Raw genomic sequence first — 26,522 nt, forward strand, 5'->3', positions numbered from 1 at the left:
CGTAATGTTTCACTTTATAAAAGTTTGGTTTTAAATAAATAAATATCGGCTATATTAAGCGTCTATTTTTTCCTTGTTTTTAAAGTTATGTACATATTGGACAGGAATAAACATTCAGTTAAAGTTTTTTGCGCTTTCGATAAATATTATCAACGATATTCCAAATATCATAAGTTTTCCAATATATTTTTATTTTATTAAAAATTCTCGAGAATTCTCGAGAATTCTCGAGAAATATAGCCTCATTTCTCATTTCTCGAGAAATGAAAAATGTTGAGAAATCAGGAACACTAAGTGGAACATACTTTCCGACATTGTAATTCAAAATTATTTTCAACTCTTAAACTAAATTACACAGTATATAAATGAATTCTGATGTCTAACACTTTTATACATTTTTTTAAAAACCTTCCCAAAGTTTAAATTGCCAATAATATTGCAGTATTCGCACATGGATTAAATAATGTTGGGAACCTAATTAAATAATGAAACCACGCCTACTAATATATGTATATTGTATATGTATAAAATTGACTTTTGGCCAGTAAAATCGCCTTCTCGAACCACTGTGCAACGGATTCATACTATTTCATACCCCTCGCGACTCTACGTTCTCGCGAGTGCCGGCACTCTCGAAGCCACGGTGATAATATCCGCAACGCGACCGCGGACCCGCTAAACGCTATCCGAGGGGGCAATATTAAAGGGAGATCTGACTAGGGCTTACCAAAGGCAACAGGTCGTCGACAGCGGATATCTTCTCGCTAGTTGTCCCTCTCGTCCGTCTACGTTCACAAAAGTACTTGGGTCTTAAGCAAGTCAAAACGTCTAATCGCGACACAAGCCAACGAAGCAGTGGTCCAGTGTCCAGTGATGCCAGGAATCGTGGACCGGGGGCAGTGATGCTGAATGAGGGGAATCGTGGTGAGGTGATGTACCCCCTCTCTGATAACCAGTCTGCCACGGTTGAATGGTCACGGATTTTTCTGAAACTTGCGATAATTTGAAGATGTCATCTCCAAATATAATTTAGCGCGCATTTCTCAAGATTTTCCGTGAAAATTGCATTTCCAAATCGGTTTACACGCGCACACGTTGATAAGGAGTTCGCGTTCAGAGGTTAACAAGAAGATGAATAGCCGAGGGCGTAGAGCGCGAAAAGTACTAGTAATCGGTAGGTTGCTAGTTCGCATGGAGCTTCCAATATATTTTTTTTTCTTGAAATTGATGAATACCTGTATTATATCTTGTACGCTTTTTCTGTCCGTCACCTTGAATGACCTTGAGTTATTATAGTCACTGAATTCGTAATGAAAGGGATTATCATTGTAGATGTTTAAGAAAGGATCGTTCCATTTAAAAAAATGTAGGTGACCTCCATATATCTAAAAAAATTACATAAAAACAAAAATTGTTTTGGTATCGTATGAGCCCCATTTTACCATTCAACTTTGTCCTCAAGATATTTGTTCGGGATTCGAATTGTGAATTTGCCGGTCGTTACGCCAACCGTCGAGCTCCGTTCGCTCTGATCTTTTTCAATCATGTTTAGAGTCGCGTAGCGATCACGCGGAACCGTTGCGCGAGGTCACGGTGTGTTTGTCTGCGACCATCACCGTTAAATCTCCACGATTCGAATCTCGAACAGTCGTCTCCCTGGATCATGCGATCGATCCGGAACCAATCGCGTACGACCCCGCCTGCCGTTTCCAAGAATACTTAAAGATGGGATCTCCTTTGCGCGTCTCGACGCAGCGTTTTGTTATTCCAGCGCCATTTATACTCCATTCGTCATACTTCATCAGAACTGCGTCCTGCGTCTAGGCGTGAGGCACTGCGTCTACGCCAAGAAAAAATATCGCATCATCCTTTCGAGGAATATTCTAGTAGAATGTTCCACGATAATGTTTTGTCAATCGTGGCCTCCCAAACGTGTACCGGGTGACGCAAATCCCTTATAATAGGGTCATTCTACGCGAAAGCGGACACTTTTTGAAGTAAAATTTCGGATTTTGTTCAAATTTAAATATGTTGTAGTCTTTAGTGACATATGAACGTATCTCAAAGAATTTTTCAAAATCTTAAAAATTCTTGGTTTCACATACGTGTAATAAAATAAAGCGTCAACATTTTTCCATTAAATTATAATAGCTGAACTAGCAAACCGAGGAAAATGAGTTTTTAAGAGCTTATAATGGAAACATAAGAGTATCCACTCAAAATGTTATTTGAAAAAAAAATATTTTTCACCATTTATTTTGCAATTGTTTTAAACATATGCCGTGTTTTCACAACGGGCTACTTTTTAAAAAATTGTCCCCTTTACGGACCTCTTTTAAAAAAAGTGGACCTTTGAAAATTGACGAAATTAAAATTATTGGAAGTGAACGCTGCACGAAATTTATAACCAAAGATATCGGTGATTTAAATTATCTGGAAAACTACTAAATAAGTAACAAATGAGCAATTAGAAATGTAGAATTTATGATGCCTCACAAATAACACACAGCATATAAAGGTTAACAACAGGAAACAGTTTCAATGAAATCAATCAATAGACAAGAAGACATTTGACATGTTTTGTATAACGACGATCGACAGACGACTCGCTTGTTTACCGCGCCAACGCATTCGCACGCGGCAACCGACTCGCGCCAAAGATCCCTAGTCTACCCGAGCTTAGGCACGGAAGACGTGCTGTTGTATGGTCTTTACCATTCCTACACTCCCCCTCAACTGCACGTCTTACAACCCTTTTAAGGGGGTAGTATACCCTCGATTTGTAACTAGAAAGGAACTAGAATCTTACTAGATTTTGGGTCGAAAATATGGGTTTCGTACTGAACGTTGTTTGACCTTATTAGAACAAATTGTGGGCTGTGTGAGGGCTCATTCGAAAGAGGAAGGTTAGACGCAGCGCGCTTTTCTCACGAGGTTAACGAGATTATGTTAATAATTAATAATATGAGGGTCCAAAGTAGAGAAAAAATCTAGGAAAAAAACCCGCAGATTTCAATGCATTTTCTGTCTCTAAAAGACTTTTTTGACTTATGAGATGAGAAAAGCGCGCTGCGTTGAACCTTCCTCTTTCGAATGAGCCCTCACACAGCCCACAATTTGTTCTAATAGGGTCAATCAACGTCTGGGCGCAAATCCATGTTTCGACCCATTTTTCTAGTAAGATTCTAGTTATTTGCTAGATATTTGCTATTTACTAGAATCTTACTAGAAAAATGGGTCGAAACATGGATCTGCGCCCAGACGTTGATTGACCCTATTAGAACAAATTGTGGGCTGGATGAGGGCTCATTCTAAAGAGGAAGGTTCAACGCAGCGCGCTTTTCTCATCTCATAAGTCAAAAAAGTCTATTAGAGACAGAAAATGCATTGAAATCTGCGGGATTTTTTCCTAGATTTTTTCTCTACTTTGGGCCATCATATTATTAGATATAAACATAATCTCGTTAACCTCGTGAGAAAAGCGCGCTGCGTCTAACCTTCCTCTTTCGAATGAGCCCTCACACAGCCCACAATTTGTTCTAATAAGGTCAAACAACGTTCAGTACGAAACCCATTTTTCGACCCCTTTTTCTAGTAAGATTCTAGTAATTTTCTAGTTCCAAATCGAGCCTATACTACCCCCTTAATACTCTTAATTTAACAATCGAACGCATGTCTCGTGCTTAATCCTACCTAATGGTTTCGTAAGAATGTCCGCGGTCATTTCACTCGTACGCAAGTGTTTTACAATGATTTCTCCTTGTTCTTGCGCTTCCCGAGAAAAATGGTATCTTATATGTATATGTTTGCTTCGACCCTGGGGTACACGCTGTTTTTACTTAACTCTACCGCACTTAAATTATCGCAGTGAACTGTAGTTAGATTGTTTAACAGTGAATAAATTTTCATGTGTTTTAACAAATTTCTCGTATATATGATTTCTTTGGTTACCTCCAACAGTGCCATGTATTCGGTCTTTGCTTTTTACTTTTCCAGTTAATTGGACCACCCGCTAATTTTAAAACATACCCAGTACACGATTCTCTATCGTTTGCATCGCCGGCCCAATCGGAATCTACGTATGCTAGTAATGGACTATTTTGTCTTCATATTTCATGCTATATTTTATCGTACCTTTTAAATAACGAAGCACGCGTTTCGCCATTTTCCAATGTGTTTCTTTCGGACATGCATTGAATCGACTTAACACGTTCGCCGCGAAAGCTATATCCGGCCTAGTCGTATTCGCTAGATAATTTAAACTTCCTACCAGTTCTCTATATGGTTTGTTTACAATGTCGTCCCTATCAGTTTCCGATTTGATGGTCTCTATATTGATATTATTTTCCATGGGCACACTTATGGTATTGCATTCTGTCATATCGAACCTTTCTAACAAATCTTTAACATATTTTTCTTGAGACACTTTAATACTTCCTAAGCTACCTGCCCTTTCTACGTGCATACCTAAAATATCCTTTACCTTGCCTAAGTCCTTTATTTTAAATTCACGTTTTAACAAGTTTTTAATTTTTTCTATTTCTTTTAAATCTGCAGACGCTATCAACAAGTCGTCAACATAAACAGTAATTATTGCATCGCTATTCTTATCGTTACTAACGTATACACATGGATCTATCGCGGTCTTTTTAAAATCTAAGCTAACTAAAAAATTATCCAATTTGTGATACCATTCGCGACCCGCTTGCTTTAGACCATATAAAGGCTTCTTTAGTTTACATACTGTATTTTGAGCATCAAATCTTTCAAACATCTTTGGTTGTTCCATGAAGATTTCATCATTTAGATTTCCTTGCACATATGCAGTTATTACGTCCATTTGGTGAAGATGCATTCCCTTCATCACACTGACCGCAAACAGTGTATGTATGGTCTCCATTCTGGTTACAGGCGAGAATACCTCATCAAAATCTATACCTTCCCTTTGTTGGTCGTCTCTTGCTACTAGCCTTGCCTTATATTTTTCAATTGATCCATCTTGTTTCCTTTTTACCTTAAAAACCCATTTATTTTTTAATACCTTTTTGTCTTTTGGTCTACTTACCAGTTCCCAAGTATTGTTGTCTATTAATGATTTGTATTCTAATTCCATAGCCTCTAGTCATTGTTCTCCGTCTGATCTATTTAAAGCCTCCTGCACATGCATTGGATCATCTCTTCCTTCTGGACTAGAGCATGGTCTGCACTGATATATTTTCCTAGGTCTGCCCGGTCTTCCTGTCCTTTCGAATCGTGGGCGACCTCTTCCCCTCAATGAAGTTTTCCGGTCAACTTCTTCCCTGTTTGGTGTCAACTTTTCTTCTTGTTCGGTTTCTTCTCTATTTGTTTGCAGCTCTTCTTCCTGTTCAGGAGAATCTTCCTGTGATTCTTCTTTTAGTTGTATTGGACATAGTTGGTTTTGTTGCTCCTTCTCATCTACGATAATGTTCTGTTCTTCAATGAATCGTACATCTCTCTCATTTATTACCGTCTTTGTCCTGTGTTCCCATAAACGGTAAGCTTTAGATTCCGTCGAGTATCCTACTAACATATATTCCTTCGGAGAGGCTACTACGTCGGCGTGACTGCAGCGTCATCTAACGGGCAACATGCGACGGGCAACATGCAGCCAAATATTGAAAAACCATTTCTCGGAAACGTAAAAGAAGGACTTTTGAGGCAAACAATGGCCTAGATTGATCTTTCATCTAGCTATTTTGACTACTAAAAAACCCCGACTTTGCATTATCGAGAAATCAGAAGTGGAATCTCGGACCCTTACAATCCTCGCGTACGTATACGTGGTCTAGCGGTGTGTGAGAGTACCTTAGCGGTGTGTGAATGTTCACGCGCAACGCGCGAGCGTCGTCTGTTTGGGAAGGAATTGCAGCTACCAGCTACAATTACTTGTAATTGCAACTAACAATTACAATTACAATTACATGTAATTGTAATTGAAGATGTAATTAATTCCTGCCCAACTCTGGTGTGGATACGCCCAATAGCAATGGAAAATCCACTGCATGGGGTATAACCGAGCAGGGGGTGATACTACATTCAAGAATAAGTCAAAAAGAGGAATAACAGTTTTTCGTTTGACGCTTCGTTTTCGAGAAAATCGAGTTTAAAGTTCCGTCAGATTCGCGTGCTTTAGTATACATGCACAAAGTAGAATTGGTTGATCATGGTCAGACGCGTTAGACGATTCCTACGCAATAGCAGGAGTATTCGCTGCATTTTCAAACTCGATTTTCTCGAAACAAAAAAATGATATTCCCTTTTTACCACGTTTTTATTAGCTCGCTTTCTTGTCTGTCTGTTTGTTTGTCGGTCTGTTCGGTACAAATTTTGCAATTGATTTTAAACTATTGTAACTTCCCGATGAGCTAGAGACTTGAAATTTTAAACATAGCCCAGAACTGGATGACAATGCAATATTTTTAAAAAATTTTACAAAAGCCTATGCGTTTAGGAGATATAAACTATCAAATTTAACCGTTACACCTCCCCGTGCGACGCTCGGTAGTACGTGATCGCGTACAGCGGTCTCCACTCCGCGCGACAGCGCTCCTTTCTCCACTACGCGTTCCCACTCTGACTCCATTTCCACTCCACTGACCCGCTTAGCACCGAAGGAGTTCAGTGCAGTGGTGGGATATTCGTGGGCCGTGGGCCGTTCCAGTGATGCCAGAATCACGGGTCGTGGGTTTTTTCCCCTCCGCTCGCTCAGCCGACTCGACCCCCCACCCTGACGCACCGTCGTCGCCACGCACCGTCGCACAGTGCGGTATTGGACCTGAAAAGCTGGCCAAAAATCAATATTGTAAATATTTACATAGAATGTTGTAATTACGTCCCAATATAGATAAATAAACATGCCATTACGTGGTGCACTCCTTTTTTTGTTTATCCAAACAGTCACCCGTGTCTCCAATTAAAACATAGCACTTGTTCGATACACACGCCTTTGATCGTAGCATTCCATTCATACGCATCTCTTTCTTGTTATAATTTTTATGTTGAAAGTGATTTTTGTGACGAAATTTGGAGTAGATGTTGTTACAAGAAGGTATGTACATTATATTCAGCATATCTGTGTCAATGTTAAAATTTTTTTATACGTATTTTTACCGATTTCCAATCCTGGTTAAGAGCTCTTAGATTTTCTTGACAGTTTTTTGTATAAATTAGTGTTTTTAAACATATGCAACTCATCGCAACGGCATAAAAGTTATGTGGTGTTAAACTACAGGATATCTAGAATTAGTATACCGCAAAAAAGTTTTCACAAGTTTTCACATTAAAAAAAAATAAAGCTCCAAATATAGCCCCTTTTTATTACCATGGTTTTAGTAACTCGCTTTCTTGTGTCTGTTCGGTACAAATTTTGCTATATTTTGTTATACATATACATAAAATGTATTTATGATTTTCAGATTTTAGAAAATCTTTCTTTTTTTTTTTATTTGAAGCTCTTCAGACCTTGAAGTAGGTCCATTTCGCTTCTTTTAGAAAATCTGATTCCAAATTAGGAACAATTATTAAATTAATAATAATAATAATAATTGGTATTATTATTATTATTATTATTTAATAATTATTTTATTTTCTTAATAAATTTTCTTAAGCGAGTTACTAAAACCATGGCAATAAAAAGGGGCTATATTTGGAGCTTTATTTTTTTAATGTGAAAACTTGTGAAAACTTTTTTGCGGTATACTAATTCTAGATATCCTGTAGTTTAACACCACATAACTTTTATGCCGTTGCGATGAGTTGCATATGTTTAAAAACACTAATTTATGCAAAAAACCGTCATGAAAATCTAACAATAAGAGCTCTTAACCAGGATTGGAAATCGGTAAAACTACGTTTAAAAAAATTTTAACATTGACACAGATATGCTTAATATAATGTACATACCTTCTTGTAACAACATCTACTCCAAATTTCGTCACAAAAATCACTTTCAACATAAAAATTATAACAAGAAAGAGATGCGTATGAATGGAATGCTACGATCAAAGGCGTGTGTATCGAACAAGTGCTATGTTTTAATTGGAGACACGGGTGACTGTTTGGATAAACAAAAAAAAGGAGTGCACCACGTAATGGCATGTTTATTTATCTATATTGGGGCGTAATTACAACATTCTATGTAAATATTTACAATATTGATTTTTGGCCAGCTTTTCAGGTCCAATACCGCGCGTCGTCTACTTTGCCGAGATACTCTGATTGATGGAGATACGTTCGTGTGTAGCGCGTGCGCAGTAGAAGCAACGTGGCGACGACGACGGTGCGTTAGAGTGGGGACGGGGGGTCGAGTCGGCTCAGCGAGAGGAGGGGAAAAAACCCACGACCTGTGATTCTGGCATCACTGGGCCGTTCCCCTGAGTCGCTGGTTTCCCCTTCCCTGACGTACCGTCGTATCCGTGTCGACCGCGCATGCCCGCGTTGGTGCCTGCTCGATTGCACGCGCGATACACACACCTGGTTACCTCTACTCTGTCCGTGTGAACGACCTGCTCGACTGATCGACGCTGACGCGTTCCTTCGGTTTTCACGTTACCGAAGTTTCGAAAGCATGAGGCGAAAAGTCGGAATCTGGAGACGGCGCGCATTTGTATCCCGGCACAGCGCGGCGCGACGCGTCGCACATTTTGCTATAACATTTGATCTAAAAGAGATATCGAAGAGAAATTTGGACTAAATTTTTTTTGAAAAATTGGGTTTTTATGATGTAAAGAGAATAATATATTTTGTATTTTTTAAATAATGTTTTCGTCGATTCTTAAGGTATAGCCGGATAAGATGGTCAAAAGTATCCATCCAAATTGATTTTTAGTCACGTCATGTTCAACAGAAAATTATGAAAAAATTCATGAATATTCTACCTAATAGCATACGCGACTGAGATTTTTTTCAAAATTTTTGGTTGCAAAATCGATTTTTAAATAACTCGGAGAACATAAAATTGCCGATTTTATATATATAAAAGTCTTCACAGTTGACCACATTTATATTATTATGTTAGTTGTGTCTCATCTTGATTATTAATGTGTATTTTTTTCAGATTTTTCAGATTATGGAAACATGTTTTAAAAAATTGGAAACCTCCAAACATTCGGAGAAAATGCATATTTTGTATTGAAGTTTTAGATACACCAGTTTTATAAAAATTCAGTACTTGGATATTATTGAAGCAATTGTTCTTAATTTTTTTATAAGTATTTAGAGATTGCATAGTCGTTAAAAGAATAACTATACGGCCGGGAATCTTCTGGCCCCGAATCGAATCCCGCATCTAATCATTTTTTTTTCATTAAATACTTATTGCTTTGAGTTTTAATGAAAAGTTTAATCAAAAACATTTTTTACTTGTCTACATTTATTTTCAACTTAAATTTTTGCCACTTAATTAAGAAATTTTTGCCTGTAATTAAGAAAAAAGAAACACAGTTGAAGTTATAATTGCGGAGTACAGAATAAAATAGTAATGTAACCACAAACTTATCTGTTTCTTCTAAATTATCCTTTATGCTTTTGGTAGTTGTTTCGAGGTATTCGAAAATTCCGTAACAGCTGGTCCTCTGCGTTCCTATATTCAAAGAAGAAACAAACAGAATTAAAATCATAATTCTAATTGCAATATTATAGGACACAATATTAAAATTAACGTATACTTATCTTTATTCATCGATGAAATTAATTTTTGAGCAAAATAAATGCCTTATATTATATTAAAGTCGATAAAAACGCCACGGAGAAAAGTTGCAGAGAATAGTTATACATCTGTGGTTGTTATAGAAATAGTGCACTCGCCAAAATAAGAAATGAAGACTACAATTTCGAAGAAATATACGACCTACAAGTTCGTAAACGCATGCAAAGTCAATTGCTTGAAATTTTGCGTACGCGACGAACTTGCATACAAATTGCTCGACGACATTAAAGACAAATGTCTATCATCGATAGACATGGTGCGGCTAGACTCTTGTCTAGCTTTGAGTGATGTGCGCACCACACACATGGAATTCAGTAGGTCAATACCTATTTTATTCCTCTTTTTTGTCTTAATGTCTACCAGCCAGACCTTGAAAATGTAAATACTCGTCAATATCCCATCACTGGTTCAGTGTGCGTTCGAGCACCGTGCAGTGTTTACACTACGTATTATTATACTATAAAGTTTGTTTATCAAGCGAAAGAACAGTTACACCGAGATTCTCCGTCGGACCTTTATCTATGACATTTTACCACGGCATTTGTTTTCGATATGACGCGGTCGCAATACAGTCTGAAATTTACTACATGTCTCTGTTATAATCTCATCAAAATGTTCAAAATGGATTGAAATATTTCACACACACAAGACTAAAAAGCAGAAAATAAATTTTAAATAAAAATAAATTTTTAAAAATACCACGCTTCTAAAACGGTCTAAAAAGTATAAAATAATTTTTCCTAGCCCCATACAGGTTCCTAACCCCATACAGATAGTCCTGAAAATTTGTGATTGTGAATTTTTAATAGCTATGAAAATACTTGGAAGATTTAAAACGAAAAACGTGGGGCGCAAGATAATAGTAAGGAGTATAGAGAGTAGCTGCCATTGAGAAAACTCGCACAACAGTTCATATCATTTGCAGTGCAATAAAATTGTTAGTGACTTAGGTGAACGATTTATGCATCAGTTATCTATGTATTGCATGCGCCCCACGGTTTTCGTTTTAAATCTTGCATGTATTTTCGTAGCTATTAAAAATTCACAATCACAAATTATCAGGACTATCTGTATGGTGTTAGTAACTTCTGTGGGACTAGGAAAAATTATTTCATACTTTATATCCCGTTTTAAAAACGTGGTATTTTTTAACTTCCCGATTTTATAGGGAAGTTATTGTAATGACCCCGAAAATCGAAAATCGATTTTTTAGCAGATCTTCACGTTTCATGGTCATTGGAGTCACTTTAGACTATTTTTATCAAAATGTTCGTATGTGTGTGTGTGTGTGTGTGTGTGTATGTGTGCGTATGTCTGTTTCTATGGTATCAAATTTTTCGTTAACGTTTTCTGAAAAAGTAACAACGCGATCAGAATGATGAATGATGCAATCGATGTGCCCCGTCGTAACTTAGAGCTGATTAGATTTTGGTCCATTTTGGTCCAGTAGTTTTTTAGTTTTTTTATTTTTTTTCGAAAGAAGTTCATTCAACAATGCAATTTATACGAGAGAACGGAAAGTTTCCACCGAAGAAACAAGCGTAATTACACAAAAAAAAAATTTTTCGATTTTTTTAAAATTCAAAAAAAAAATTTAAAAAAAATTTTTTTTTGTACCTTACGATGATGTTTCCGCTTACAATAATCGAAAATTATCCCAATGCAAGAGTGAGTTAATCATCTCTACTCCCGAGAAAACATTTTCAAAGAATATCGATGAAAGTACAAAGAAAAATTTATATTACAATCTTTAAAAAAACAATCAGTTCAAAACGAATTATTAACTGAGATTAAATTGAAAATTAATATAAACTATATGATAATTATTAATAACATTGATGTTGAAAACGGATTGGTTAATGGAGCACAGACACATGCGGAATATTAAAATTTATTACTTTTCAAGAAAATACTATAATTTCGTCTATATTGTGGTTAGATTTTCAATTGGCCAGAGTAGGAGTGAAAGTAAGAACTCGTTATCGTGATTATATGAAAAATGCAAATATTGATCAAAATTTAACACCAATAATAAAAATATCGAATCAAGTAAATATGTCGAGTGAGGAAAAATATCAAATCACACGTAGTCAATTTCCAGTGGTTCCTGCTGAAGCGATTACGATTCATAAAAGTCAGGGACAAACATACGAGAAAGTATGTTTGGATTTTAAAAAATCAGAAAGGCGAACTTTACAAATGTTGTATGTAGCACTGAGCAGAGTTTCAAAATTGAGCGCGGTTTATATATTTTGGGACAATTTAAATTAACAGTATCGAAGAAAACCAAGATCAATACTGCAAACCCGGATAATGAGGAGTTGTATCGTTTGCGAAAAACTAATTAAGACAATTTATTTTGCAACATTAGTATGCTATAACAAGGAACCAAGCGAGCAACGAGCATACGATGTTGGTTTAATGCGACGCCATATAGCAAACATTATGATAAGTAGAAAACTATTGAATTTCCCTGAAAACGTATAATCTTCTTAAAACGTACACTTAATAATGATAATAATATACTGCAACTAACGAATCGGGAAGTTCTTTGTGTGGCTCGTGGAGAGTCACACACCAAATCAAAAGAATACATTAATAGCTATAGGTACTACTAGCCATGCGTACCACTAACCCTTTCGCAAGAGCAGTCCTATCCGCGAGCTCGCAATGCGAGCGAGCAAAAACAACCCTACTCGCGAGCGAGCGAAGCGAGCGAGCAACAATAACCCTCTAGTTAAAATTTTATTTATTCGACTTATTTTTACATGCAGTATCACTCCCTGCTCGGTTGTACCACCTGCCCGACCACACCCTATATCGCAATACTGATGAACAAAATAATCATTGTATCAATAACCGTATCAATAAGATACCAGCTGGCATTTCTTGATAAAAGTGTGGGAAAGAGCACAAAATTGCGAATAGTACAAGCGCAAAATACTGACCAGAACCTTGCGAAAGTATGATGTAGAAGTTTACAGTAACAGAAATATTCATTATTTTATTTTTCCCAACATACAACAAAATTCTTTGAAAGATTTTCAGTTCCCACAGAATTTTTTACACAAGATACCGATTTATGGGAAGATGAAAACGATTTGAATATGGGTTAAGCACCGTCCAAAATTTAAAAGTCGTAAACGACATAGCTGAACGTGGTGTGAAACATATACAAGAATATAATCACGTATTAACAAAAGATGAGGAAAAATAGTTATACATATTACAATTTGTCGCCGATGATAGGAAACACATTACTGATGTAAAAAATGAAATACAATTATTACCAGAAGATACATAATATATTTTAACGAACCTTTGGAAACGATGTTTTAAAATCATGAAGATGCTTTCATTATTTTCTTGTCTAAATATTTCTTTTCGATTCTAAAACAGAATTTTTTAAACAAATATACATACAGTATATTGTATACGTACATAATTGTAAACAGATCTTTGTAAATATCTTTGTAAATTCTGTAAATACCTTTGTTATTCTAAAGAAAAAGTTTTTTTAAAATCGATTTTTCGATATTTCAAAGTTGCGAATTTTATTTTACAATGAACGTACACTTTATTTGCATACAGTTATAGAGCATGGAAAAACTAATTCAACGTTATATATGTGATTCGATATGTGCTGAAGAGATAGGAAATACTACTAAATTCATGATAAGAAGATTGCAGCATTGCAATGATACCGATAGCAATCACTTTCAACAACTTCTTTAAGTGCAAGTTTATTTCGTCTTTTTTTCATAAATAACCTTTGCTAGCCATCACAGACCTTAATGTGCACCTCATCGGATTCATCTCAGTAGCTGCTATCAGAAAACAGGTACAACAACGTAGCATTTTATTGAAAAAGCAAAGGTGACATTCACATCACTGATGCGACTCCACCTAGCAACACAAGATTAACACCACACTACGGCCCCCGTTGTCTGATGCAACTTTTAATTCGGAAACTTTTCTACTATTATCATGCTTTCGAAGTTGTTTTAGGTGGCAACAGTTAGTGCCACACCCTAAATGTACCTAAGCAGCGAGACACTGTATTTTGTACTGATTTGGATATTCAAGCAGCAACGCAAAGTGAAGCCTGCGTTTGATTCAGCGAACCGTTCTTTCAGATTTATAATTTTTTGGTATGTCCCCAGATAGCACATCTGCACAACTTGAAGGCGTCTGAAGATAGTAGACTCGCGTTTCCAGGATTGCATGGGTGCGGCATGCGCCTTCTGATTTCTCGATAATGCAAAGATGGGATTTTTCCGTAGCGAAAAGCGCTAGATAAAAAATCAATCAAGGCCGCGATCGCCGTGAATAGTCCTAATTTTACGTTTACGAGTAGTAATTTCCATAATTCGGCAGCGTAAGTTGCATTATTCGGAAGCACACAGATGCGCATTTAGATGTTTTCATAAAGAGGCGACAGCTACATACTGCCGAGTAATGCCAATGACGCCTTGTAAACGTAAAAATAGGACTTTTGAGGGCGATCACGGCCTAGATTGACCTTTTATATGCTTTTGTCTAGTGAAAGACCCCATCTTTGCATTATCGAGAAATGAGAAGGCGCATCTCGCATCACTGCAATCCTGGAAACGAGTCTAACCCCTTAAAAGACGTCCAGTTTAAGTCGTAAGTCGTCCAGACCTAAAAAGTACGTAAAAAGGACGTCTTTATCACGTAGTGTGCTATCTGTGTTGCCTCGTTGGTAGCTATCGGAAACGATCCTTATCGCGGGTTCTCAACAGATTGTCTTCGACGGGAAACGCGACTTCGTCGAGAACGAACCTTACGAGGTTCATGAGGGCGATAGTGGTATACGATTATTCTTGGATTCTCTGAACAATGCATGTGACGGAGGTGCTAATTCTCGTGGTACAGTTCGCTGTCGTTTCTGGAAGATTGACTATCCTCACGGGCAGAGAGGATACCGACTGGACAAATCGCAAAAGCAGAGAATTGGTCTGCGTTTCGGACGACGATGGCGCAGGATTGACGTGGAACAGATATTTGCAGTGGGAACATGCTGAAGGGATTAGAGAGTTTAGAGGAGTGCCTACTAATCTAGAAGAAGTCACTCGTAAGTCCTAGGATTATAAATAATATTTTTCTATCTTGCCTTAGGGTCTAAGTCTAAGGCAAGACCGGCTAGATAGCCTTACTGATGAGTCCTCTAGCGGGTCCAGGACGAAACACACCACCTTTCTTTTCGTTACAATAGCTATTTAATGTAAAAAAACTGATCGAACCAGAGCGCCGAGAAAAATATTATTATATTTATAATTAAAAATCATGCGATCGATATCAATCCCAACTTAAGTCCTAGGATGTTCTTCAAAGATTCGACGAAATAATCTTGCAAGAAACTAATTACCTGCTCTGGTGATCACTAGTAGGAATAACTCGACTACTGCAGAGTACTGGACCGCGTATCTTTAGGCAAATTCTATCTTTCATGATTTATTTGATAAAAGCTAAGATAAGGATCAGATTCAATTTGTCAACCAAAAAATTCCTTGCGATATGCATGCAGTAAAGATGTCCTTAATGTCATGTTTTCTTGTATTATTGCTACAAACGCGTAAAGGTCCACAGTCTGATGAATACATATTGAAGGATCTGTCTCGAAGCAGCGATTTTTGTGGGTGACACTGTGCACAAATTGCAGCTTTCCAAAATCCAAATCAGCCCCGCTCAAGGAGTCTACTGGACTGTGACTTGAACTGGAATGATAACTGCACCTCATCCTGGAGTACAGAAGGCTGGGGCCGAACAAGTTCCTTCAAGACACCTATGGGACCTGTGCTCGATCGACGATGGGAAGGTTAGACTTAATAGATCAACATGCAATTTAATCAGACGGTTCAAAGTTTACGTTTCATAGAGTTTGAAGAGGTATGGATGACGTCCACATCACATTACAAAGCATGGAGGATACAATCGTTCGCGGTCTCCATTCGAGGAACGGCAGATGCTAACATATTTCTTTGCGAGCACAATGAGTTTTGCTACTGGATAATCATTGGTTACATCAGGAACACAAAGTCAGTATTATTTATCTAGTAAATTTGTTGGTTCTTGAAATGGCTGTGAAGAACCGTTATAAAATAATATTTATATAGACATAGAAATTATCTGCAATAATCGCAAGCTACATGAACACTTATTTCTTTTCGTAATCATTTTAACGAGCCGGAAATAAATTCACTGTTTCGCATTCGATATACACAATGCTCATTTATATGCATCATATCCGCAATCTATTGATAATAGTTGTTCGGGACAAACAGTGTTAGTCAGATCATTTGTAAAACAGTCCTAAACAGTCATCTTCGGAACCGTTTTAATTTTAAGCTTCGATACATAATGTCTTGAATAATTTCGAAGCCTCGAATCTTTGACAACAGATCGGTGATACGAAAATGCAAGCAAAATGACCTACACTCTACATCTTCAATTGAAGAGATGTCTTGCAACCCGGTCAGAGATGTTATCGCGGTGATTTCATTGACTAATTCGATTCCATTTGAATATCTTGATTCTGGGGATTCTAATAGTTAATTGTCTACTGTGATACAGCACAGGGCACTCTCCCCGTTCGAGTGGAAAACGTTCGTCGTAACGTGGAATAAAAGCACGGGGATCATTTCGGTTTACGACAGCGAGAGGATGATCCTAACTTTCGTTGACAGCGAGAAACGCTTGTCGAAACAGGATGCTGAACACTATGCTGAACTATTGATGTACAGCAACACAAAGACGACGTATCGGTTGCACAACTGTGAGCCTTTAAGATGCTATTAACACGTTGATAAAAAAATAAGGCAATTCTCTACATTCGCCACTGATCCTGCCACTACCAGACATTATCATATGATTCACTGAATTTTTGTGTACAATTATTTAACACTAAACCCACCACGCATTAACATTGATTAATATTTGTTAAGCGCTGGCCGTGATCAACGTGTAAACATTTGTATCGGGAACAGTGTCACTGTGTACGTCTGTTTCAGACAATTTCCTTAACACGACGGACCGAGACGCGGTCCTCGCGAGCCCCGTGCTGAACGTAACCACCACCAACTTCTGCGTGGAAATGGCAATCGGATTGTGTGCAGAGTGTCAGCTGGAATTGACGCTGGTGGATGCTGTCACCAAAAAGGTCGAACACACTTTGGAAGTGATAGTAGGACGTCCCACTATTCACGGTTTGCCAGCATGGCGGTACGTGCGGATCAACAAGTCCATCTCTTTGGAAAATTCGAAGGTGAAACTGAGAATGGTTACTATACAGAGACAGGAGACACCTAATCCATTGTGGGCGGTGGCAAATGTTCGCTCGTGTCCACTGGCAGGTATGAAATTTATAAAAATTACTTTTCGAGTCTAACTTGTAGTAACCAAGCTGTTCGATTTTATTACAAATCACCTGGAAAATTGATCACGGTCTTTGTTCAGATTCTATACGAAAGGTGAGCATGAAGGCGATCCAGGACTATGATTCGGAATACTATTGGCCAAACATTACCTGTCAGAAACTGTTCTACAACGACAACACCGTCGTGAGCAGTTTGCCTCCTGCCACGTTGAACATGGAATTTGGTAATGTTTCACCCTTCTGTCAATTCCAAAAACTTTCTACGACTGTTCCAGTGTATAGATAGTTTGTGTATTGATTAATTGTAGAATTATCAAAGTAAACATACACAATATTTTCAAGACACGCTGGATAGAGTTCTCCCCAGTTTCCTTCGATAACGTCGCTAACGAGGGAAAACTTTGCGCCAAGAATCATCGAATGATCGCTCTAATTTCTGCTCTTGCCCAATAGCTGATTCAGATTGCCAATTGGGCAAAGTGGGACCGTACTGCTCTGTTGACTGCACTAAGGATCTGCAGCTCGAGGAGGACTGCAAGAATGCAAAGATCTGCGAGGAATCTGGCTGCACCTGTTCACCTGGCTATACTGGGCCACGTTGTGACGAAAGTAGCAATCTTTACATAAAATGCTACCTCGATGCAAAAATAATTACACTGTCCAACAGCACTTTCGCGTTTCGATAATACAGGGTGAGTCCGAAGAAACAGAACACTTAAATATCTCCGTTACTTTTCGTTGTACAAAAAAACTTCTTAGGACAAAGTTACTGTTTGAAGGGCCACATGTAACGGTGTAAGGGAAAAAATTTTCGAGGTCATTTTTTAATGAGATTTCACGGTCATCGATATTTTTTTAAGTGGAATGAGGTATTTTTTAATAGATCAATCGATGCAACTGAGCATTCGTTATAAAAAAGTACTAACCCATGTATGTCGAAAAGTTAGTAGTTCACGAGATATTTCAATTTAAATATCAACCCTTCAACTTCAATTTCGATTTCAACTCGTCAATTTCAATTTTACAATCTCAACGTCAATTTTTCAATTTCAACTTCACTTTTTCAATTTCAATTCGTTAATTTCAACTCTTCAATTTCAATTTCAACATCAAATATTCTATTTCAACTTCAATTTCAATATCAACCCTTCAACTTCAATTTCAATTTCAACTCGTCAATTTCAATTTTACAATTTCAACGTCAATTTTTCAATTTCAATTTCAACTCTTCAATTTACACTAGCAAGTAAACGCTAACGTCTTAGTACGGCAGTAATGGTGTTTTAGAGTTATTTAAATCGAAATATCTCGTGAACTACTAACTTTTCTACATACATAGATTAGTACTCTTTTATAACGAATGTCCGGCTCCCTCGATTGATGCATTCAAAAATACTTCATTCCATTTAAAAAAATATCGATGACCTTGAAATCTTGTAAAAAAATGACCTTGAAAATTGTTTCCCTTATACCGTTAGATGTGGCCCTTCAAACAGTGTAACTTTGTCCTAAGAAGTTTTTTTTGTACAACGAAAAGTAACGGTGATATTTAGGTGTTCTGTTTCTTCGGACTCACCCTGTATATTGGACTACAAAAAAAACTATTAAAATTTATTGGACAGTGTTATTATTCGCGGCCGACACTTGTCAATAGAGTCGTTTTGCAGGATGTGCCCCACCGCAGTATGGCCGCCATTGCAATCAGACTTGCGACTTTTGCTTACATAACAAGTGCAATTTTCGCACTGGAGAGTGCACATCTGGTTGCGACCAGTCGAGAGGTTACAAAGTACCACCCCTTTGCAAAATAGGTAACTTAGCAGAAGAATAGTAACCGAACATAATCGAAAAATAATAATTTTCGTGTTCTCCGAAGGTATCGATCCTCCTCCACCTGTGACCATCGATTTCATCAACGAGACGACGGTTCACGTTTCTCTTCCAGTGAAGGAAGAATATAAATTGGTACACCCGATTTACAGGTTCCAGATACTGGTAAGCCGAACCGAATTCAATGATGTTACTCGTAACCAATCACACTGATCGAATTTCTGTATTCGTTAGAAAGAAGGAGAACGGAATGAACGCAATTTCGAGGACGTTACGATGAAGCACAACGACACCAAACTAATTGCGTACAGGAACACATTGCAACCTGGTGTTTCCTATAGTATTAGATGCATTTTGCAGACGGATTTATATTCCCCGGACATTCCGGGACAATGGAATAACTTCACGACACGCTGCAATCGTAAGTTTTTTCAGGGGATGACTCTTTAATGTACGGTGTTACTGTTAAATTAACGTTTCAGCGAGCACCAGCTTCGACGTGGAACTGAAGAACACGAGCCTGATACTGAGTTCGGTGTCGCAGGATTCGACATCCTGTCCAGCTAAATGGTACGATATCGTTTTCGAGAACAGAGACACAGGTGAACGAACCCATAGTGGACCTCTGAGCAGCCTGCCGCACGAATTTGAACACCTGACACCATTCACTGTCTATAAAATCGAGATCACGAAAGGAGCAAAGGAGTACTTCTCGCGCGAAGTTCGAACTCTCGAAGCAGGTGAATAGAAATGAACAGGTCTTGGGCAATAGCAATCTTTACATAAAATGCTTGCTCGGTGAAAATATATATATATATATATATATATATATATATATATGTATACAGGGTGTCCCAAAATTCGTGAAAATCCCGAAAGGGGGTGGTCCCTGAGACCATTCTAAGAGACATTTTCCTTTGCACCAATGTCAACTGCGGCTTTGTTTAGGAGTTATTAACGAAAAACACGGACCAATCAGAGCGCGTCCTGGCCCGCCGCGCCGCGCCGCGCCGGCAAGCGAGTGTCGGTGGTACGCCGTGACATCGCAACGAACAAGAGTTTCTCGATAATGTGAATCCTCTCCGATTTCGATGAGCTTTGGATACGTTGTCCAGACCATGATTCTGAACAACATTTCTCTTTAGACTTTTTGGCGATCGGCTTTAGTTTACGAGATAATCGTAAAAAAAGAGAAGAAGCAGAAACTGATTGAATTAAAAACTCACGTATTCAGCCGTAAATCCATTTGCTGCTTCGAAATGTGTGTCACTGGGTCACTCGGTGACGAACTGCACAGATGTCTTCAGGTACACGGCAGTACCGAAAGCCAAGGGACGTACGGCCAGGTCGACGAACTGCACAGCCGGTGGTAGAAGGCCTAAGGGATGCGCGGTCAAGTCGACGATCCAGAATTTAACTTTCACTTTCGAATCGATAAATAATTCGTATGTTTATTTTACACAGATGCCTTGAAATTTTTCCACACTCACAATCACTGTTCACATTTGTCAACACATAGTTATGCACTAATAATAATTGCCATATCCCTTGTACTGCTGCACAAATCACAACAATCAGGTAATGCAATCACTAAACTGCGGATTTCATGCATTAGTAGCAAACATGAGTAGGTGCATTTTAATACAGTAGAGAGATTAAAATAATTTCAAAACACCAATGTATTATTTTCAAATTCTTAAAATGATCACAGTAAGAATCAAATATCTGTCTGGCTCCTGCCCCTTGTAATAGCGGCAGCCAACATTCATTTTGCATAAAGATTCGCAGTCTAGTGATTAGTTTAAATATCACAGTCAAAAAAACAGCTAATACATAGCAACCGTTAGCTTTGAATTTACAAGTCTTTGGAGATGTTCTCTCTACCGCGGCTCGAACGACACTGATTTTCCGCAAGATTTTTCTAAAGAATTTAGGAAGGGCATTTAGAGTGTCGAAATTCGAAATGCACGCTGTAGCACGAGAACGACGGGACGGTTGGACGAAAAACAGGATACGAGAAGGACCGCTTTAAGACTTATGGCAATCACATGTTTAGGTTTTCCTGTAGATTGGTACGCAGAGTCGATGGGTAACCGTTCGAAAACGTCGTCTGTCCTTCTTTTAGAAAGTTTCTTAAGGAAGGTATAGGACAATAGGGATGCTACGCTGACCTGACATTTTTACCCCCTGCTGGGTAAAAGGACGGATGACGTTTTCGAACAGTTACCCATCGACTCTACGTACCAACCTGCAGGAAAAACTAAACATGTGTTTGCCACAAAGCTTACAGCGGTCCTTCTCGCATTCTGTTTTTCGTCTAACCGTCCCGTCGTTCTCGTGCTACAGCGTGCATTTCGAATTTCGACACTCTAAATGCCCTTCCTAAATTCTTTAGAAAAATCTTGAGGAAAATTAGTGTCGTTCGAGCCGCGGTAGAGAGAACATCTCCAAAGACTTGTCAATTCAAAGCTAACGGTTGCTATTAGCTGTGTTTTTGATAGTGATATTTAAACTAATCACTAGACTGCGAATCTTTATGCAAAATGAATGTTGGCTGCCGCTATTACAAGGGACAGGGGAGCCAGATAGATATTTGATTCTTACTGTGATCATTTTAAGAAGTTGAAAATAATACTATGGTGGTTTGAAATTATTTTAATCTCTCTACTGTATTAAAATGCACCTACTCATATTTGCTACAAATGCATGAAATCCGCAGTCTAGTGATTGCATTACCTGATTGTTGTGATTTGTGCAGCAGTACAAGGGATATGGCAATTATTATTAGTGCATAACTATGTGTTGACAAATGTGAACAGTGATTGTGAGTGTGGAAAAATTTCAAGGCATCTGTGTAAAATAAACATACGAATTATTTATCGATTCGAAAGTGAAAGTTAAATTCTGGATCGTCGACTTGACCGCGCATCCCTTAGGCCTTTTACCACCGGCTGTGCAGTTCGTCGACCTGGCCGTACGTCCCTTGGCTTTCGGTACTGCCGTGTACCTGAAGACATCTGTGCAGTTCGTCACCGAGTGACCCAGTGACACACATTTCGAAGCAGCAAATGGATTTACGGCTGAATACGTGAGTTTTTAATTCAATCAGTTTCTGCTTCTTCTCTTTTTTTACGATTATCTCGTAAACTAAAGCCGATTGCCAAAAAGTCTAAAGAGAAATGTTGTTCAGAATCATGGTCTTGACAACGTATCCAAAGCGCATCGAAATCGGAGAGGAGATAGTTCAGATAGTACATCGATCGATTTACAATTACAAGTTACTTATCTCGTAAACTAAAGCCGATCGCCAAAAAGTCTAAAGAGAAATGTTGTTCAGAATTATGGTCTTGACAACATATCCAAAGCTCATCAAAATCGGAGAGAGTTCACATTATCGAGAAACTCTTGTTCGTTGCGATGTCGCGGCGTACCACCGACACTCGCTTGCCGGCGCGGCGTGGCGCGCCGGGCCAGGGCGCGCTCTGATTGGTCCGTGTTTTTCGTTAATAACTCCTAAACAAAGCCGCAGTTGACATTGGTGCAAAGGAAAATGTCTCTTAGAATGGTCTCCGGAACCACCCCCTTTCGGGATTTTCACGAATTTTGGGACACCCTGTATATATATATAATTGAAATACAGGGTGTCCCAAGACCCCTTCGACTCCAGGAAATGGGAGGTTCCTTAGGTCATTTGAAGCAACATTTTCCTTTGCACCAATGTCAGCCGGGGCTTTGTTTAGGAGTTATTAACGAAAAACACGGACCAATCAGAGCGCGACCTAGACGCGCGATGGCACGTTCAGCCCGGCGCGCCGGGAGACGAGCGCGGTGTAACGCCGCGATGCCGCAACGAACAAGAGTTTCTCGAGATTATGTGAATCTTCCCCGATTTGGATGAGCTTTGGATATGTTTTCAAGACCATGATTCTGAACAACATTTCCCTTTACAGTTTTTGTCGGCCGGCTTTAGTTTACGCGATAAGTAACTTGTAATTGTAAATCGATCGATGTACTATCTGAACTATCTCCTCTCCGATTTCGATGAGCTTTGGATATGTTGTCAAGACCATGATTCTGAACAACATTTCCCGTTACAGTTTTTGTCGGCCGGCTTTAGTTTACGCGATAAGTAACTTGTAATTGTAAATCGATCGATGTACTATCTGAACTATCTCCTCTCCGATTTCGATGAGCTTTGGATATGTTGTCAAGACCATGATTCTGAACAACATTTCCTTTAGACTTTTTGACGGTCGCGGAAGAACTTTACTTGTCAATTCATATGGGTGGATCTCTTTACCCGACTTACGGCAACTTTACCCGAACGAGGGAAAAAGCAGAAACTGATTGTATTAAAAACTCACTTATTCAGCCGTAAATCCATTTGCTGCTTCGAAATGTGTGTCACTGGGTCACTCGGTGACGAACTGCACAGATGTCTTCAGGTATACGACAGTACCGAAAGCTAAGGGACGTACGGCCAGGTCGACGAACTGCACAGCCGGTGGTAAAAGGCCTAAGGGATGCGCGGTCAAGTCGACGATCCAGAATTTCACTTTCACTTTCGAATCGATAAATAATTCGTATGTTTATTTCACACAGATGCCTTGAAATTTTTCCACACTCACAATCACTGTTCACATTTGTCAACACATAGTTATGCACTAATAATAATTGCTTAAACTAATTAAACGATTATTTAATCTAATCACTAGACTGCGGATCTTTATGTAAAATGAAAGTTGGCTGCCGCTATTACAAGGGACAGGAGCCAGACAGATATTTGATTCTTACTGTGATCATTTTAAGAAGTTGAAAATAATACATTGGTGTTCTGAAATTACTTTAATCTCTCTAGTGTCTTAAAATGCACCTACTCATGTTTGCTACAAATGCATGAAATCCGCAGTCTAGTGATTGCATTACCTGATTGTTGTGATTTGTGTAGCAGGACAAGGGATATGGCAATTATTATTAGTGCATAACTATGTGTTGACAAATGTGAACAGTGATTGTGAGTGTGGAAAAATTTCAAGGCACCTGTGTGAAATAAACATACGAATTATTTATCGATTCGAAAGTGAAAGTGAAATTCTGGATCGTCGACTTGACCGCGCATCCCTTAGGCCTTTTACCACCGGCTGTGCAGTTCGTCGACCTGGCCGTACGTCCCTTAGCTTTCGGTACTGTCGTATACCTGAAGACATCTGTGCAGTTCGTCACCGAGTGACCCAGTGACACACATTTCGAAGCAGCAAATGGATTTACGGCTGAATAAGTGAGGTTTTAATACAATCAGTTTCTGCTTTTTCCCTCGTTCGGGTAAAGTTGCCGTAAGTCGGGTAAAGAGATACACCCATATGAATTGACAAGTAAAGTTCTTTCGACCAACAAAAACTGTAAAGGGTAATGTTGTTCAGAATCATGGTCTTGACAACATATCCAAAGCTCATCGAAATCGGAGAGGAGATAGTTCAGATAGTACATCGATCGATTTACAATTACAAGTTACTTATCGCGTAAACTAAAGCCGGCCGACAAAAACTGTAAAGGGAAATGTTGTTCAGAATCATGGTCTTGACAACATATCCAAAGCTCATCGAAATCGGAGAGGAGATAGTTCAGATAGTACATCGATCGATTTACAATTACAAGTTACTTATCGCGTAAACTAAAGCCGGCCGACAAAAACTGTAAAGGGAAATGTTGTTCAGAATCATGGTCTTGACAACATATCCAAAGCTCATCCAAATCGGGGAAGATTCACATAATCTCGAGAAACTCTTGTTCGTTGCGGTATCGCGGCGTTACACCGCGCTCGTCTCCCGGCGCGCCGGGCTGAACGTGCCATCGCGCGTCTAGGTCGCGCTCTGATTGGTCCGTGTTTTTCGTTAATAACTCCTAAACAAAGCCCCGGCTGACATTGGTGCAAAGGAAAATGTTGCTTCAAATGACCTAAGGAACCTCCCATTTCCCGGAGTCGAAGGGGTCTTGGGACACCCTGTATAAATAATTACACTGTCTAAAACCAGTTTGTTGTTTCGATAATTCAATGGACTATTTTAAAAACTATTAAAATTTATTGGACAGTGTTATTATCCGTGGCCAACACATGACAATAGAATCGTTTTGCAGAATGTGCCCCTGAGCAATTAACCGTGGACTGGCTTCTCCCTATCATCGTGCAGTGGTTTCCCCCTATCATGCTGGGTATTATCTTAGCAGTCGTAGCTTTCTGCCTCTACCAAAGGTAATACCAGTTTGGCTGCAAAGAGGAGTTCGAATCTGCGAACTTTTGTAATTTTTTAGGAAAAGAGTGAAACGACCGACGGACGATGATGTCCAGGAGGAAATTGCCCTCGGCCCGTATCAGGATTCTACCATTACGTCTATAGCATCTCCCAGAGAATGTCTATCGCCCGTCGACACGCAACCCGGCGATTGTTGGTTGATTGTTAGCCACGATCAGTCTAACTAAAAGGAAAATAATAGCTCGCCGTTGACAGTGAAGAACTTCGAGGATTACATGAAGCAAGCCATCGAGTCGGGCGTCGAAGGGTACGAGCACAGAGGATCCGCTTTCGTTCAATTTGGCCGACGTTCGACGCATCTGTCGCTATTTTCGAACGTGGAAAAAACGTGGGATCCACTGTGCTCGTAACCTTAGATAAACAGTACAACGTAAGTCTCTCCGTGATGGATGATTGATTTTCACACCGCACAGTGGGCCGGATTGAAGAATTTAGTGACATTTGGCAAAAAGGTCGACTTTCTCGTATCGATTTCTAATAAATTTGTATTGTTTGCTAAATGTCCATCAACATCGAAGTTGAAAAAACTAATGTTTGCCCATTATAACTATAATTAATACGAAGCCATAAACATAGACATTTGGGATGCAGTATTCTTAAAAAATTGCTTGTTTTCTTCGAGGTGTCCTGGTTACCCTATTGTTGTAACTTTTATTGAATATCTCTAGTCTTTTACACGATCCACACAAGTTTACAATATGCTCAAGAGTACGTCTGCTCACTTTGACTATCGATCGATATCTACTGCGACGCGCCTGTCACCGAATTCGCTTCGCAAACTCTCTTTCTCTCTCTCTCTCTCTCTTTCATTCTCTCACACATTCTTTCCTTATTCGACCTATCGTTCGTTCTGTTTACTCATTCGCTCACTCTCACTCACCAACGTCCTTTCTCACTCACTCACTCATGCATACACCACAATATTTAATATTTCTTCTGCCTCTTTTTTTTAAACGAAAAACAGTCCTTTGGGTTGTAACAGACCTACATAACGTAGGCCTGTTACGAACAAACCCCTGGCAAACCTCCACCGGTTAGACACGACGACGCGAATCGAGGAACGTACCGCCGCACAGTGGGCTGGATTGGGGTAAAGTGTGACATTGCCTCGTAACTTTTGATTCGTAAAAGGTATGGATGCGAAACTTGGACTGGACAATGTAGTAATGAAACATTAATGATTAGTTAAGAAAAAATACATCAATGTTATTATTATTATTATTATTATTGCCATTAGTGTTACAATTATATCACATAT

At 38.8% G+C, this 26,522-nt stretch overlaps 2 protein-coding genes across 5 annotated transcripts in view; one reads left to right on the forward strand and one right to left on the reverse strand.

The window, feature by feature from the left end:
- Nucleotides 1-868, reverse strand: part of LOC143211701 (uncharacterized) — a 28,083-nt gene extending 27,215 nt beyond the window's left edge. For 3 of the 4 annotated variants that reach the window (XR_013009504.1, XM_076429610.1, XM_076429609.1), the window contains exon 1: nucleotides 728-868. The gene's annotated coding sequence lies outside the window, so the exon portion shown is untranslated. The remainder of the gene's footprint in view (nucleotides 1-727) is intronic. The other variant, XM_076429612.1, reaches the window with a different exon arrangement.
- Nucleotides 793-26,522, forward strand: LOC143211702 (uncharacterized). The gene is made up of 15 exons (XM_076429613.1): nucleotides 793-929; nucleotides 14,491-14,822; nucleotides 15,411-15,566; nucleotides 15,627-15,786; nucleotides 16,150-16,240; nucleotides 16,322-16,523; nucleotides 16,759-17,100; nucleotides 17,204-17,347; nucleotides 17,577-17,732; nucleotides 18,791-18,934; nucleotides 19,000-19,118; nucleotides 19,188-19,374; nucleotides 19,436-19,693; nucleotides 25,089-25,203; nucleotides 25,263-26,522. Exons 2-15 carry the CDS (start codon nucleotides 14,588-14,590, stop codon nucleotides 25,429-25,431), a joined length of 2,478 nt encoding a protein of 825 aa, XP_076285728.1. The 5' UTR covers nucleotides 793-929; nucleotides 14,491-14,587; the 3' UTR covers nucleotides 25,432-26,522.

This window comes from Lasioglossum baleicum, chromosome 8, assembly GCF_051020765.1.
Source record: "Lasioglossum baleicum chromosome 8, iyLasBale1, whole genome shotgun sequence".
In the NCBI taxonomy this organism is placed as follows: Eukaryota; Metazoa; Arthropoda; class Insecta; order Hymenoptera; family Halictidae; genus Lasioglossum; species Lasioglossum baleicum.